Genomic DNA, 18,004 nt, shown 5'->3' with positions numbered 1-18,004 from the left:
AATATTAGTTTTACATTATGTTCTGTACTAATTTCAGCTCTTAGCTTCCGATTAAATGTTGTCTCAAAGTGTACGTAATGCACACAATTCTTAGGCAAACTGCAAAGCCACTTAAATCATCTGGAAATATTTAGACTCAAAACCAAGCTTTAGTTGTGTTTGGAAAACCATACTAGCCAAATCCAAACCCCTCATACACACTGTGTGTGTGTGTGTGTGTGTGTGTGTGTGTGTGTGTGTGTGTGTGTAAAAATAAATTATCAACATCGCCTCTTTACATAAACATCAGACTCAAGCTCAAGTCTCTCAGGTAAAAGTTATAATTTTGACCGATTCACCCATCAGGACCTCATCTCATGTAATGACTTTGTTGAACTTTAAACTACATTTTGTTTGGACCACAGTGGTGTAGCTGTTAGTTCTGACTGGGCCTGAACGCTTCGCTGTGAAGCAGCACTAATGAGAGAGAGGAGACTCTCATAGAATAAAAGTCATTTTGTTTCAGCTGAATACTTAAAAATGCCGAATTACAACCACAGTGTACTTTTACATTACGTCCTGCCTCCTGTAGCCCTCACCTAGTTTATATGAGAAAACAGCTTAGGTCAGGACAGGAAATGTAATTTTTATTTCTCGTGCTACATATGACACAGGTCTAATATTGGGGGTGCACCTGCTCCATTGCTCAACAACACCCAACAACAAACCTCATCTATGTAGCACTTTCAGAAATATGTTTACAAAGTGTTCAGAGGAAAAGAGGTCAGAGCTCAGATATTGTGGTTCACTATCTGACGATGACATTTTTACTTCTGCAAAGTAGAACAATTCATGGCTTTGACCATGGTCCAAATATAAGGACCAAACAGCTGTGTGACAAGTGTTATCTTTGCATGCTGACATGTGGTTCAAGCATATTTAGTTTATACAGGCCGCATTTGCAGGGTTGATAGTGTTCGTACTGAGTCACTGAATCTAAACATTCGTGTTCAAGTTGAGAATCACTTTTGTATGAAAACATGATACTTGCATTTAACTTAATTAAATCTGAATAGTCACTGCTTCTGGCTGAACAAGCCTTCAGCTGCAGGGCTACACCTGTAACTTCCAGAGTTACTGTGCATGACTTCATGTGATTTGATTTTTCATTTGTGCAGATGCAGAGTTCAAGCACTCTGGAAGTAGGCTGGTTCTTCCAACTGTTAAAAAAAAAAAAAAGAGACAGAAATATTATGAAAGGAGACTCTGTAGATGTAGTAAATCTGCATATATGCAGATTGTTTGTCCAAACCCTGTAATTTATAATACATATCATTAAGCTGGCCTCCACCAACCCCTCACACACCTCCGATGGGCCTGTGTGTCCAGGTGGACTGTGGGAAAGGTCCTTTGAGTTTGACAGTGTTGATGCTGAGAGAGAGAAGCAGGGCGTTGTCTCAAGATCAATGGGGAGTCTTTAATGCAAGTGTACATTCGGCCTGTTGGTCTGAGGCACCAGTCCTCCTTCATTCTGCGGCATATTCTCAGTGTGAACCATTTCATGCTGAACCTCCTGTGTACCTTCTCGGTGCTGTGTAATAAATTATTCACTGTGACACGTTAAGCCTGCCTTTTCCCCCCTCAAATCGCACACCGTGCATATAATCTGCTCCAGCATAGAGCCTCCTCGACCGGGCTGCAAGACGCTCTCAGCAAATAACAAGCAGACGCACAAAGAATAACAGACGGCGGCTCGACCATAAGACCATAAGGTGGATATGAGATCAGGTTGTTAAGAGAACAGAGAGTGATTTTATGCTGCACTACGTCCACAGACGTCTGGTTTTCTTGACGTCAGGAGAAGTCTGAGCGCTGCGCACGGGCTCAGCAACCACATCGCTCCCAGAGGGAAGGAGAGCACATCACAGCCACAGATCGCCATTTAGGTAGGTCATATAAATATATTTCTTTCTCCAGTTATATATCCAACTAAATGCATGGACAATCGTGTAGTTTTTCTTTCCGCTGTAAAACTTACCAAGCTCTTCAGTGCGCCTCCATGTCGCACGTCTGCAGCCTCCCGGTTTAACCCGGGGATGCTGCCTTCCTTTGACTGCCGTACCCTTGAGCGCTGCAGCACGCCTCGCACACCTACACCGTCTTTTCTTCCCCCAGCCTCCTTGCATGATCACTGACAAGAAAATCGCACCGGTTCCCACTGTTGCAGGCGTTTTGCACCGGCAAAAACCTTTTTAATCTCCATTCAACCCCTCGCATGTCATTCACGCCCTGCAGCCTTAACGCAGAGCAGGTTATCAAATGTCTCTCAGTGGGATGCAGTTTGATTTTTTTTTGATCAGATTTGTTGTATTTGTAGATTTGTTTATATGTTGTTTTTTTTTAAATCACTGCGACCTTGTTGTTTTAAGCTTCGGATGTTAAATATAGCACAGGTCCCCCAGCTGGTATCTGCCTCTCGTGACCATGCGTTTGTTTTAGAGACGGTGCATTCATGGTCCCTTTTTTGCGACTGTCTCTGCTGCACTGTTTGCCCTAGTTTACTGCTGTTATTTGTTGCTATTTATTCGTTGTCAGGCAATTTGTCAGCAAAGTAGTCTACATTTGTAGCTTTTTTTTTTAAAAAAAAAAAGGGGGGGCAGTGGTCTTGTAGTTTATTTATGTGTTGAGCTATTTAATAGGCCTGTTAATGTTTCCCTTAATTTGTTAGTGACATTTTGCTCTGCTTTATAAAACTGTTCTCCTCAATTTTCATTTGGATTTATTCCATTTGTCTTATGAAATGAGTAATAACACAAGATTTTTAAAAAAAAACAATAGACTGCAGTACAGGCCAGGCCTACATCTTCATTATAACTTTTTCAGCTTATTAATCAGCCATCATGCATATAAGAGGAAACATACTACTAACTTGTCTTCTTGTCATCCATCCAATCAAATGTAGTGGTCTTAAAAATGCATGCTGCAATAGCCAGAGCACTTCATCATAAAAAAGAAAAAATCAATGGTTTATTCAATGGCTGACTGCTTTATGCAACAATCACATCAGTCAGCCAAACTGTAATGGACGTATTAAACTGACACAGAGGCAGAATATCTCTCACAGTCTAAATACTATTAATTAATTACATTAAACAGTGCCAGAGAGCCTATCGATTGTTGTGTAATATTTCAAGTCAAGTCTTATTCCTGCTGTGTGCTGGAATGATGTTTGTAATAGAGACAGCACCAGAAACTGGGTAAAAACTCACAATGATATGAATCAAAATCATGTTTCCTCTGAGGGAATTTTTACATCTCAAATGCTTTGAATTCTATTTTTGTATTAAAAGTCACTGGTCCAATCAGCATATCCGTCATTGGTTCAATTTGGGGCTATCCTCCTCATCATAGATTTGATTACCAACATGCACTGGATCAAAACTCAGTGGTGCAAACTCTGAGTCAATTCACTGTTTCTTTTTCATTCTGTTCTTTTCCTCCGTGTAGCTGTAGTGTGGCGAATCCGATCAGCATTGTAGGATGCCTCTTGGAGAGGATGGAAATGGATGGAAAAAGAAGACATCAGACATCAAAGAACATTATGACTTCAAAGAAGTGCTGGGAACGTAAGTTGCACTGAGACTTTAGTGCTGGATTACCAAAGGGACAACATTTGTACCTGCACCACTGACCCTCTTGGGTCCTGAACTCCTCAGCTTGGTAGTACATTAAAAGAATGGGGCATTTTTCAATGAAAGGTGCAGTTATATTGAGTCTTTTGAATATAATTACAGCTTCATTTACCTCTGTCATGTGGTCTCAGCTATGAATATTTCGAGGCCTTGGAAAAGGAATCTAAATCAATCGACATATCTACAGTAGACAGTAGACAAAATGAATATGTTTTTGTGTGATTTGGACGAACTGACACTTAAATTATATGCGGTTTAGTCTACAGGCCCTGTCTCAGGTGCCCTTTTTGTCAAATCTGCTATCTTTATTATGAGAGCTTGTGTTGTTCTTACATGGATCACATTCGCTTTTAATCAAATTATCATAAATCAGTTGAGAAACAGGGCGCATGGGGCTAGGTTGAGTTCCAGCACACTCGTAGCGGTTTGAGACATAACATAACTAAGCTGCCATGTGTGGTCTGCTGTACACACTCACTTTATAGGCAGCTGGAGTAACCAAAGGGTCAGAGGAGCCCACCACTCAGTTTTTACTCTGTTTGTGCCAGCGGAGCTGCAGTATTTGAATCTGGAGTCTGGAGTCCCTCAACAAACTTGTCTGACATTTTGGACGTGTCTGTCACTTGTGCCTATTTTGACTCAGAGACGTCTTGTTCTTGGACACTGTTCGATGCTGACACAGCTATTTTCCACTCCCCCTAAAAGTATTCAAAAAATAAATTTTTTCACCCTGGCCAGTTCAGCCTCCTACTGAGCAGTACAATAACATTAGCGATGGATTATTATGGTTATGTATCGGCTGACTATGCAAGTCAAACAACAGAATATCTAAAAACAAAAACGTTTAAAACCTAGTGAATCTAGTTTTCGAAGCAGCTTACATTTTTCCAAGTTGGTCTTTATAAAAGCCACTCATGAATTTAAACTGTGCTACAGTGGTAATTGTGTATGTTTTATGCATGTGTTTTATTTGAACATGCATCTATGCTTGTGCAAACCCGTGTGCTTGGTTGTACATGAGTGTATGTGTATATGTGCTCGTTGTTGAACATCATTGTCAGTTTAGTTTTTCTTCCTGTCTCGGACACTGCATCAGTATTTTTGAACAACACTAACTGATGTAATTAAAATGAAATGACGTGGACATCAGATTTACACCGGAGGCTCTATGTTGGCCATTCTACTCAAATGATCTATATTGCATAATACGAATCACTGATCTAAGCTAATCCTGCCAGGCCAGGGTAGATACTGTATGGTAATGTGTGTGTGTGTAACATCAAATTGAATGCACATGACTGACTGATATCACAGAAGTGATGATAATTCGGCAGTTTGGCCTTCATCTTAGCTCTGACTTGTGCTTCTTGTTGCGAGGAGAGTCCTGAATAGATGCAAGGCTGCTGTCAGTGCACAAACATTTTCATCTTTGTATGAAAGCAGTGAAAGTCTATGTTTCATCTCGCCTGAAACTAAATTCTCACTAAATTCAGTGGTTCTACCTTATTGCCCAAGAGTTACACACACAAATTAGAATACAAAACCCGATGAAACCTGTAATTTTTTTTTAACCTATCTATGAGAATGTGTCAGAATCAGCTGCGCCCTCCTCTGCTCATACGATGATTGACTGGAGGGATGTGAGAGACAGTGGAACAAGTAATCAAGAGCACACATATGCTTTGGGGCAAAAGAAAGGTCACATAAACCCACTCCTGCAGCTGCTGCCTAAGATTTGTCTGAAAAACTTATAAACCTCAACTTCAACTCACCCGCGTGTGCGATGTGGTCCGCTGGCAACCTGTATTTCCTGTCGCCCTTACCATTCACCCTGATTACATTTAATGATTGCTACATCGTCTGGAATCCCAAAAAGATTATATTTACATTTTGATTTAATACACCTTTCATTTTGTAATAAACTGCAAAATTAATCTCCAACCAGCGGGATAAAGGTTGCCTCGCTGTCAGTAATGGCGAGGGCTGGACTCACACAGACCTGTGACTGCACTCGCCAGAGGGACGGGATTGAGCCCAGATGGTCAGGCGGCACCTCTCCACCCCCCCAAACTAAGTACAAGCGACCTAGCACACGTCCACCTGTGAGGACACGAGTGCGCCATATGGAGTGTGGTTGTTTTCTTTCTTCTTGGAATCACACCTGCTTCCCCAGAGAGGCTGCACAGAATCAGATTTTAATGACTGCGCAACTCTGGTCCACATCCAAAAAAGTGAAATAGCAGAGGGAAGATGATGAGGCTGCCTGGTAATGTCGAGTGCTGTAGGAGGACATCAAATAAAACTCCGTCAGTCTGTGTCTCAGAGCTGTGCACGCTTTATGAAATGCACTTTGACTAGCAGATTGTATACTTGAGAATTCACGACTGCTGCTAGAGGCTGATAACTTCTGTTATGATTCCACTAAGACGCACAGGAACTTAAAACAGTGATTGTAATTTGAAGAATGATATTAAAAGTTATGTAACGAGGATTGCACGAGTGAATTGCCAGGATGGCATGTTCCCATACTTCAAAAAAAGTGGGGAAAAAAGCTGTAGTAATATTCTTTCTCTCCTGTCACTATAGCTGGACCTGGCAGAGGGCAGAATTACTGTGTTGATGGAAAGCTCCTTATGCTCGGAGAGAAGATTACAGAGGAGCTTTATCCACGAATTCAGTGCGTGAAGTTAATTGATTTGTGTTGAAATATTATATTCAGATCCAGCTAATCCTCACAGTTCTACCTCTGTTTGGCATCCACTTCAGGACAAGCTGTCCTCAAGGTTGGGTTAGCAGATGGAAGAACTCCCCCACCCCACAGTTATCATGTCTGTCACCCTTTGGACACACATATTTAGCCCTTTTTTTCGTTATTGTAATTAACAAAAAAAAAAAATTATTGTAAGTAATGAAGTGAACGAGACAGGTGAGATGTCTTGCTCTGATATAACTCCAAGTAACTATACTTGAGAGGCTTCTTGACCTGCTTAGAGTGGGGATGCAGTTGCTGAGTGCAGTCCTCAGAGTCAGTCTGGAGCCATACCACTGTTGTTATTTTGCCAAATTAATGCGTACTGACACATGAGGAGATTCTGACTTACTCAGGTTTGCTTCACTGTGATCTGGATGCCGAGAGTTTTTGTTAAAGACTGTAGATATAGAAGTGTTACAAGAAGTGTGAGCTTCTGTGACAACTCTCTCTTTAATGGATGTTGACATCCTAGACGCTTTTTGACTTAGCGATGTCTATCTATGTCCACGTTTTGATGTTTTCATGTGTGAAATAGGATGTTGGGGCGAGACTTCCAGGGCTAGAAGTAGTGATATTGATGCATGAACATCAGCTGAGTTTACGAGTGCAGCGGACAGACAGATCCCTGCAAACTGGCAGCTTGTCTGACAGAAATGACGAGCACGGGGCCACTTCATGAATAATTTCAGACCACAACACAGCAGTAAAAACATCCATAAACATCCACATCAGAGTGCTTCTTAAACGTATTGCTGACGCTCACTTCTCCTCTCAGATCTTTCCATCATAGAACTATTCACCAATAGTTACACGATACATGCGTGATGCAGACCTGCAAAGAGCTGCAGAATTTGATGCTGATTCTCAGCAGGAGCAGCAGTACCAGCACTCCTTTCTTTATATGATTTTTTTAAATTCAGTATTAAAACACAGTAATGCGCATATTTGATTAGTTTTGACATAAGGGGGGGGGGCCTAACTGAAAATTCAAACATAGATATCTGGCATACAATAGCTGAATGCTGCACCTAGAGTAACTTAATAAAATGAACTGGAAATGTCAGCGTGCCCCCAGTGGAAACCGAAGTATAAGAAGTAAGAAATAGGAGAGGCAAGTTTTAAGAATCACTTGTGCAGTCCGGGTGGATAATGTGTAGGAGTATAAACATTGTGACTATGCCGTACTAAACACTGTTGGAAAGCACTCATGCTGGTTGGATTGTTTATAGAGAAGAGCAGAGGAGTTAAGAGGTTTGACCTACTCATGACTTCAGCAGAGTAGGTGGAGAACGCATACAGTTGTAGCATTGTTAGTGAATGGTCCAGTCCCAAGCTTTGACAGAGATGGTATTTTTTTGTAGTGATGCAGACGTATGAATGAATGTGGTGATTGTTTAGAATGGGTTTACACTGTGTGTCCGTACATATCCACTACTCGCGTTCTGTTTCTCTCTCTCTCTCTCTCCCAAACACCCACAAGCAGACACACAAAATGGAGTAGGCTAAAAAGAGAAAGCTTTTTAGGACTTGGAGGCAAGTTGAGTTTGGAGGCAGCGCTTCCATCAGGTGAGATCAGTAGACTGATGGATGCTCATAGCTGTCCGCAACAGGTTCAAGGGACCTGAGCCTGCCTGATGGACTGAGTATCTTCAGCAACAAAAGGACATCATGAATAAAATTTGCCATTGCAACAGAAATGGGCTTTAATTATATCATACTATTCTATTTGTGTAGGTCATTAATGTGCTACTAGTCCAAATGCCGGTAGCACCAGATGCTCATAAATCCAAACTTGTCCTAGTTATAAACCCAAAGTGTTTACAAAGTGGACATTTACACATAACCAAATTAAAGTGGGTTGCACCACACAGACTAGTTCTTTCATAGAAATTAGTAACTTATACCTAGTTACAACTAGATATAATGGCTGCTTAGCTGAAAACCAACTGACCAACTAGACAAATTGTCTAGTGCAACAATAACACTGCATTAATAAAGTCTTGTCTAGTTCATAAGTTTCTTAGGTTCTTATGTGAAACTTAAGTAAATCACTGCTTTGAAGCTAGCTAGCCACTGAGAGCTTAGGAGGAAGTTAAACAAATTCAACTGATTTAGAAATAGCTGATGCAGTTCAATCAAACACCTCTAGAGTATGTGCCTGCATCTGACAGGACGGACGTTTTTTCATGTAGATTATTAACAGCACATCATGCATAAAATCATGATTATAAATTGTCAGGTGAAACCTCAAAGACACGGAAGACGGCAATATGAGCACACTTCTCATAGTGGAAGCACTGAGAGACTCTGACAGCGATATGAGAATGTGTGAATCAATATTTTCCCATATGGACAGATGGGATTACAGTGTTTTCAACAACTTGTGCTTGTATGTGTGTGTGTGTGTGTGTCTCTCTCTCTCTCTCTCTCTCTCTGTATCTCTCATTCTGTGTGTGTGTTTGTGTGTGAGTGTGTGTGTGTGTGTGTGTGTGTGTCAGACAGACAGACTGACACATCCTGTGGTGTTTATTTCCATTCTGCTATCTATCTATGTATCTATGTATCTATCTATCTATCTATCTATCTATCTATCTATCTATCTATCTATCTATCTATCTATCTATCTATGTATCTGTCTATCTATCTATCTATCTATCTATGTATCTATGTATCTATGTATCTATGTATCTATGTATCTATCTATCTATCTATCTATCTATCTATCTATCTATCTATCTATCTATCTATGTATCTATCTATCTATCTATCTATCTATCTATCTATCTATCTATGTATCTATCTATCTATCTATCTATCTATGTATCTGTCTATCTATCTATCTATCTATCTATCTATCTATCTATCTATCTATCTATCTATCTATCTATCTATCTATCTATCTATCTATCCATCCATAGTTTATCTGCAAAAACGTCTAAAAATATGTAGGGACAGCCTTGTTCATGAACACAGAAACAGCTGAATGCCAGCTATTAGTCTTAAGACCAATGACTCATATGAAACTTATTTATTTCAATTTGTCTACAGCAAGTTAATGTGCATGCCAGGATTATTTATTGGCATAAAATAGATAAAATGATGCATCAAGATTTCAGCGGTCTGTTACTACCTGCAGGCGGAACAAACAAACCGAAGAGACTGAGGATGTTGAAGTCTATAAGGCTGGACAATAACATAAACCATTCTCCGATCTAGTTTTTTTCACGTTCAAAATTACACATTAGCTCTTAACTAATTCTCAGCAGCTCAGAATAACAGCAACAGTAGCTTCCTCACCCCCTCTGTCTACTGTTCCTCTTCCCAAACCCCCTGACAGGCCACCCCTACTACGTCTCCAGGTAGAAAAGAGCAACTGGATGGTTAATTACAATGTGTCTCATGGCAACAGTAGAGAGGTGTGTGTGCAAGCATTTTTTTCATTTTCAGGAGTATTATGAAAACAACATGGATGGAAATTTGATAAAATTTGTAATCAGATATTTACTATAGTACAAGGCCACCAATTGCTCTAAATTATATCTTTTAATTCAATAGTATTGTTTTTAGGGCAGGGAGAAAACAGTATGAAACTTATCTTGCCAGTGACAACAGCTAAAATATGGTTAAAATGGTTTGCTGGATTTTAAGGATTGCACTGCTCATCACTATTATTTTAGAAACAGCAGCGGCTCGGGCAAGTTTATGTCAGCATTACCATAATGTGGCCATAATTTTGAAGCTAACCAGCTAGTGCTTACACAATTAGTTGATTAATTAAATAGTCCATTAGTAAGATTAATTGGCTATTTTGATAATTGAATAATCTTTTAGTAATTGAATTTAAAGCAAAAAAAAACCCAAGCATTCTTTCACTCCAGCTTCTCAAGTATGAGAGTTTGCTGCTCTTGCCTGTTTTCTATCTTTGTAAACTGAATATCATTTTAACCAAATATTTAAAAACCATTGGCTGCATCCCCATAACCAAAAAAGCTTTTTCTTCTCCATGTAAGGCCAGAAACAGAAGCAGTGTTTTAAGTACTAAACTCTGCCCAATATACACAATATAAATTCACATGTCAGTGAATTTAATGAATTCCTACCCATCTGTCTCCCTGTTTCGGCCCAATGACCCTTCTATTTTAAACAGCCAATAATACCAAATAGATCATTTCTCAGAGATAATAGAAGTTTGACGCTCTCGACCCTCTGAGGAAACCCTGCCTGTAAATGCTGCAGACTTAAACACATTAAAATGCTTTCATGGGTCGATAAGAATCGGAGCTTTATGTGATTTTGCTTTGAGATTATTTTAAGGACGTTTCAAAAATTGAAACCAGAGATGTGTGTGTGAGAATCAGCTCTCCTCGTGTGCATCGGCTTCACCATGCAAAAATTTCTGCTGCGCTGCTTCGTCGAGCACAAGATGGCCACGATACAAAGCCATCTCAAGGATTACCACAGACCCACACTGAGCATTTATTATGACATGATGATGGGAAAAATCCACATGGAGGGGAGGTGTACTGAGAGAGGGTGGGGTTGCACAATAACTCTTCTGCTCTGCAATTAACTGCTAATAACCATTAAAAGCAGAATAAACAGAAAGTGAGAGATGTTTGCCTCCTTATCGCATGGTTGCTGTTGGCAACAGCGCTGTGAAGTCTGCATTCTTTTATTTAAGGTTGCAGACTTGAGTGAAGTTAACGCTGAGAGCTCCTTACATGCTCCTTACGGTGCGATAGATGGAAAAGGAAATATTTGCTAAAACATGAACATCGAACTTCCACTGCGTATTTCATGACAGTGCTGGTTCACACACATGTAAAGGATCCCTGTGGTTCTGAACATTGTTTGTGCGTTCAGGCCTCCTCCTGAGCTCCCTCCCACGCTGCTGTGGGGAGACTGTGTAAATACACACTATTCTCCCTCTCATCATCACCATGATCCATAATGCAGTCTAGTCTCCCTCAGAAACAGCCACACTACATTTACTGGATCTATTATTGAATGGATTAAAAATAGTTTCTTTTTCTAAAAGCAACTGATATCACTATAAATATCAGTATGTGACTGTTTCACTGATTCACCTCCTGAGCCTTTTTTTCAGCCTACAGAACCTCTCGGTAATGTCACCATTTTGAATTATTCATCTAAACACCACTCGCACACACACAGCATACAAACACACACACACACACACAGATGGACGGAGGGTATTTTGAGATCTTTTTTAAAAGCTCTGATGTTGTGGTCAGTTGAGAGGAGGCCACAGAAATATCTAATAACTGGACTTTATTTAGTGTGAGAATAAACCAAAAAACAATTCAAAATATTATGGCTTGTTAGGACTTTCTTCTTTTGTAACACTTCATCAATCAATCCATCATGGTCTGTCGGCTAAGAAGAATGAATACTACTTTCAGATCTTCACCCCACACTCCCACACACTTCTCTGTCTTTCTCTAATGCGTGCATTTGTGTGTGTGTGTGTGTCTGTCTGTGTGTGTGTGTGTATGTGTGTGTGTCCACTGGCTCTGTTTTAGGGGAGCTTTCTCAGAGGTGGTTCTAGCAGAGGAGAAGAGGACCCAGAGGCTTGTGGCCATCAAGTGCATCCCCAAGAAAGCGTTGGAAGGCAAAGAGAACAACATTGAAAATGAGATCGCGGTACTACACAGGTGAGGTCACAGTTCCCCCGTGATGCGCCCTCTACCGCTTCGTGTCCAGCGGGAGGAATCAGAGCAGCCTCGTACAACAATGCATGTACGAATGCAAATATATGCAAGGGGTCAATTGAATGGGTGACTAAATGCATGGTGTCAGTAGAAACAGTAGGATTGTGCACCGGAAATGTCAGGAGTAAAGAAGATAGACCTATTTTTAGTGTCCCTGTTGCCAGGGCAACAGCACACAGAGGCGGAGATGGTGTGGAGTTCCCCGCAGCAGTGTATTGAAGAAAGAGAAAGAGACATAGAGGGTGCAGAAGTGGAGAGGGGGTAGGGTTGGATAGAAGGAGATGGATATGGAAGAATGGGAGGAGTGGAGTTTGGCCAAATACTCAAAGTCACCATTAAATATATATGAAAGTCATGAGAGTGAGAGACATGAAGAAATAATCTGGAAAAACACACACAGGGATATTCTATTTCCACTGAAAGTCACATTAGCCCCTTATGTGTCATAGCAATGGTGTGATCATAAGCTCTCAACTTCACTTGAGAGCCATGAGAGATGCTCAACGTCTGCTGCCTGGTCCATAACAATAAATGATCCACTTCTATTTTTCTGTGTGTGAGAATAGCGTTTGTAGTCATTCTGTCAAGCACCTATAGCTATAATCTCCAAAGCTGTTCTTTGTAAAAGGCTCCAGCTGCCGACACTGTTATTGTCATTCTTAGCAAGAGGTAGTTATTGTATCTGTGTGTCTGTATTTGATCTGAGAGGCTTTTTTCAGTTTCTATTTTAGGCCAACGGGGCAAACACATAGGTTTGATCTCAATTTGTGGAAGGGTTTAATATAGAAAAGAGACAGCATGCCACTCTAAATTTGAATTATGTAGCAAGAATGCCATCTGGTGACCAACTGACAGTAAACATTAGAGAAATGTGGCTCAATTAAAAATGCAACATATTCGATCTGACGGTTTCTGTGCATTCATCTTCCTCAGAATCAAGCACCCCAACATTGTTTCACTGGAGGACATCTTTGAAAGTACATCGCATCTATATCTCGTCATGCAGCTGTGAGTTCTTCTTCCTCTTTATCCTACATAAGAGCCAATTATGTGATGAAAGGCGTGCACATAGCATGCATTTTACTGTACAGTAGAGCTGAAACAAGGGTTTCGATTTATAGAAAATGAATCTGGAATTTTTGAAGCAAAAATATCAAACATTCTCTGGGTCGGTGTCTCAAATGGGATTTGCTTCTTTCATCTGTTTAACGTTAATGTTTTTTTTTTAGAGAAAACAACAAAACAAGACATTTAAAAATGTCACCATGGCATGTGAGGACTTGTGATGGGTGTCTTTCACTTTGTTATGTCATTTTATTACATTAACGGTCAGTTAACGTACAATTTTCCCCTTTTGTTTCCCCACTCTAGTGTCATATTCATTCATGTACTGTGTGTCATATAAAGTCTATAGTGTCAATTGAAATACTCAAATTCTATAATTATATTATTTTATAACTGCACCAAATATTCTAGATGTTTGTTGTATCATTTTATCCTCAATTTTTGTAGAACTCAGCCGTGACACATTAGATAACTTATGTATCTAGGTCTGTGATTTGAACTTTAATTGGCTGCACAACATGAGTTCGTTATGACTGGCCCACCGGCAAGAAATTGTTTGTTAAGGGGTTTTAAAGGTCACATATTCTGCTCATTTTCATGTTCATAATTGTATCTGGGGGTCCTACCAGAACAGGTTTTTATGGTTTAAGCTCATTATTTTCTCATACAGACATGGCTGCTGCAGCTGTTTTCAGCCTCTGTCTGAATGCTGTGTGTATGTTAATGAGGAAAAAACAATAGTGGACAGCGAGGAGGATTCAGGAGGCTTTCAGTGGGCGGGTATGGTCGGCCTGCTGAAGGGCTGGGGGAGGTCACATGATCAACAGATCCCCTTTTGACATCATTAAAGACTAACTAAACATTTTCACACACATTTAGTGAAAGATGGAGCAGGAGAATAAAAGAGGACGGTCTTTACTCAGAATTTAGCGGTCTGTAGACACATTGTTGACACATGTTAATGTTGGAAATACATTTAAAAGTGCACTTTGCAGAATATGGGACCTTTAACTACAGGATGAATAGATTAATTAAAAGCAGATTAATTTTTTGATAGACCGAATTCAGTACAAAACCACTAATATTCAGGAACAGGACTATTTAATTGTTTTCCATGCGTTTCACCTGGCAGGGTATCTGGAGGGGAGTTGTTTGACAGGATTGTGGAGAAAGGTTTCTACACTGAGAGAGACGCCAGCCAACTCATCCATCAGATCTTGGATGCAGTCAAATATCTCCACGATATGGGGATCGTTCACAGAGACTTGAAGGTATCATTGCTCAGGGAGAACAGAGAGATAACAGCTTAACCTGGCTTGCAGTTGGCCCTTTTTCCCATCAGCAAACCCTCCTCTTTGATCGTTCTCCTTGTCTTTGCAGCCAGAGAATTTGCTGTATTACAGTATGGACGAAGACTCTAAAATTATGATCAGTGACTTTGGACTGTCAAAGATCGAGGGAGCAGGCAGTGTCATGTCCACAGCCTGCGGTACTCCTGGATATGTGGGTAAGGTATTTATTTCTCTGATCTGCGACACTCTCCACTGCTTGCCCCTCTTTCATGTGAGCTCAGCACTTGCTGTTTCAGCTGATACCCCCTCTTTATTCAGCACGTTGTGAGAGGCTCTTTCATCCACTACTGAGTCAATTGCAAGTGTTTCAGAAGTGCTCTCTACCTGTTTAACGTGACCTACCAGATCACGTGGTGTTACCAAAAGGTCACGATTACTTGAATTCACCCCCACTTCTGTTCTGGGTCATATTTTTTTACTTTTTTTTTTACTATACTTTTTCTGAACCTCTGCTGTGTGTGCTTCACAGCTCCAGAAGTGCTCGCTCAGAAGCCGTACAGCAAAGCAGTGGACTGCTGGTCCATAGGAGTTATTTCTTATATTCTGTAAGTCTGAGCTCTTTCATCACTGAGTGTGTAAAGTGTGTAAAGTGATCGTTTACTCTTGTTGACTGTGTTCCAATATTGCTCCCTCAGGTTATGTGGATATCCTCCGTTTTACGATGAAAACGATGCCAAGTTATTTGAGCAGATTCTGAAAGCAGAGTATGAATTTGACTCCCCATACTGGGATGACATCTCAGATTCAGGTACTACTGTCTAAAAATATCTACAGTGGATCCAGCGTTGAAGATGAATAAGTTAGAGTGGACTATTACAATGTCAATTTAATTTTATATGTTTTAGCCAAAGACTTCATCTGTCACCTGATGGAGAAAGACCCGTCGAAGAGATATACCTGTGAACAGGCCCTCCAGCATCCATGGTAAGACAAAATACCTTCACATCTCAAAAAGCACCTCAGAAATACACGCATACTTTTTTGTTGACTATTTGATTGAAGGAACTGAAACATTTAACTATTTAGATTTCAGTTGAACTGAAATGAATCATCAACAATTCTGAAATCAGATTAATCTTTTAAGGTATTCATCAGTCAAAAGTGTCACTCACTCATGTTTTATGTTATTGTAATTTGATTGACTCTTGGCCATTTTTCACTATTTCATGGACAAGATACAACGTGAGGCTGCAGCTAATAATGATCTTCTTTATCAATCAATCTGTCAATCATTGCCTCAGCTCAATGATCAATCTCTTTGTCTATAAAACGCCAGAAAGTAGTGAAAAATGCACATTCTACTTCCCCAGAGCTGATTGTGAAACATCCAAATGTTTTATTTTATCCGACCAACAGTCCAAAACTCCAACATATTCAGTTCACTATCACATGAAAAAGATCTAATCTTCACATTTGCAAAACTGGTGCTGGAATATTTTTGCTTGAACAATCAATGAATGAATGAATAGTCTAATATTGCCTGTGCCTCAGTCAAGTGTTTCAACTGCCTGTACATTCTCTTAATTCTTGTTGACTTTGCAGGATTTGTGGAGACACAGCTCTGGACAAGAATATCCATGAATCTGTCAGCGCTCAAATCAAGAAGAACTTTGCCAAAAGTAAATGGAAGGTCAGTGCTTCGTCTGAATCACAGAGCGACCTGCTGAAAGAGCAATATTAAGATTGGCAGGAGTTACAGCACATTTTGTACAACTGTGCTGTTTTTCTCTCAGTAGCTGTCAGACACAGATGTCTTTTTTTCCCTTCCTCTCGCTCTTTCTCTCTCTCTCTCTCTCTCTCTGGCCGTGTAGCAAGCATTTAATGCCACAGCGGTGGTCCGCCACATGCGGAAGCTGCAGCTGGGCACTAGTCTCGAGGGACCCAGTCAGATTACTCCCACCAGTCCCTGCCATGGACATCTGCTCCCAGAGGAGGAGGAGGAGGAAGAGGAGGAGGACGATGATTTGGGGAATGGGGAGGAGGAGAGCTGTAAGTTATCATGAACAAACACAAATCACCTTCAGTCTGTTTCAGACCTGTGGCTCTCTCCGCTTAAAAATATTAAGCCACACAGTAGGTGGTTAAAGGTTTAGTGATGTTAGGTGTTGTAAATAGCGTTCATGTCAACAGCCACAGTCAATTATGACTGGAAATTTGAAAAAAGAGGAGACCCAACTTTCAGACAGTATAGAGGGAGAGGGGAGGGGATGAAAGAAGGTGTAAGAGGTGCGTGAAGAGAATAGAGGAGTCGAGAAAATTGACACAAACAGGAGAGGAGGAGTCATCAGGTATGTTGAAAGTGGGCTTTACAGGTGATTAGAGGTTTGAGGCATGACCTTGTGGCTGAACTTAAGTTGACTTGTTCGAGGAAAATGGCAAATGGAAAACAGAAGTTCTAACTCAAACTAACTTTGTACTTGTCACCTCTGGAAGAGATTCAGATAGATTCAGATAACGTGACTCTGGCAAAACAATGAATATCTGGGGAGAAGCAGCACAAGCCTCTTAAAGCTTTTCACGTAAACAGACAGTTGCTTTGTAGGGGTGCATTTTAATGCAGATTGTCCCAAATATATATTGTTTAGCTAGAGTCAGATCTCCCGTATCTACAAAAGAGGTGTTGAGTAAAAGGTTATTTTGACCCACATGTCGAATGGTCACAATTATGAGAGCAAGAGCCTAGTAGAAAAATACCAGAATTCCCCTTTAACTTCATATGTTCCCTGTTTTGCTTTAACCTCCAGTGTCCCACTACGAGGATGGCCGTCGCGGAAGCACAGAGGGCAGCACAGATCGGGACAGCCTGAGAAGCTGCACCTATTGCTGCAGGCCTGCCAGTCGTGTCTGAGCACAACCTCCTGTTGTCATGGTGACATTGTATCCCTGGAGCGCCCAGAGCCCGCCCGCCCAGTCTGGCCAGGAATGCAGAGTAGTTATTAGGCAGTGTCCACCAGAGTACATCCACAGCGAGAAGGTCACTGTCACGGTGTGGAGAAACACACTGTAAGTCTTTGTCCCCCCCAAAAAAGAGAGAGAAAAAAACAAAGTACTCAAGATACACAAGTTTTAACTTTGTTACCAGAACAGATTGCAAGGCTGCTCTGAGTCACCGTGTTTTCAAGAAAGTGGCCTGTCTGCATGATTTTCCTGAAATAAATCCCCTAGCAACCTATCATGTAGTTGTCCTTGGTGCAGCTATAGCAGACAGTGGTCATTTGACAGCGTGCACATTACAAGAAGTAGTTCTGGATGTTAGCTTCAGGTAGGATCCAAGCCTCTGGAGCCTAAAGGCAGTCGTCTCCATCATTTTCGTTCTCACATTATCCGTCACATCTACCTCTAACTACAATTACGGTCTGTCTACATCCATCTGACTCACACTCTCTGCATCACAGGCAGCTTTCTCCAAAAATCTGGCCAGACAGGGCACAA

The 18,004-nt window shown here is 40.8% G+C and overlaps 1 protein-coding gene across 1 annotated transcript; it reads left to right on the top strand.

The window, feature by feature from the left end:
* Positions 1 to 1,865: 1,865 nt before the first annotated feature.
* Positions 1,866 to 17,461, top strand: camk1a (calcium/calmodulin-dependent protein kinase Ia). The gene is made up of 12 exons (XM_070844682.1): positions 1,866 to 1,925; positions 3,487 to 3,605; positions 11,967 to 12,098; positions 13,089 to 13,163; positions 14,353 to 14,491; positions 14,601 to 14,727; positions 15,042 to 15,117; positions 15,208 to 15,320; positions 15,418 to 15,496; positions 16,115 to 16,202; positions 16,384 to 16,561; positions 17,317 to 17,461. Exons 2-12 carry the CDS (start codon positions 3,520 to 3,522, stop codon positions 17,418 to 17,420), a joined length of 1,197 nt encoding a protein of 398 aa, XP_070700783.1. The 5' UTR covers positions 1,866 to 1,925; positions 3,487 to 3,519; the 3' UTR covers positions 17,421 to 17,461.
* Positions 17,462 to 18,004: the final 543 nt, after the last annotated feature.

Source organism: Pempheris klunzingeri, chromosome 2 (genome assembly GCF_042242105.1).
Source record: "Pempheris klunzingeri isolate RE-2024b chromosome 2, fPemKlu1.hap1, whole genome shotgun sequence".
In the NCBI taxonomy this organism is placed as follows: Eukaryota; Metazoa; Chordata; class Actinopteri; order Acropomatiformes; family Pempheridae; genus Pempheris; species Pempheris klunzingeri.
This window is presented reverse-complemented; position numbering and strand designations above follow the sequence as displayed.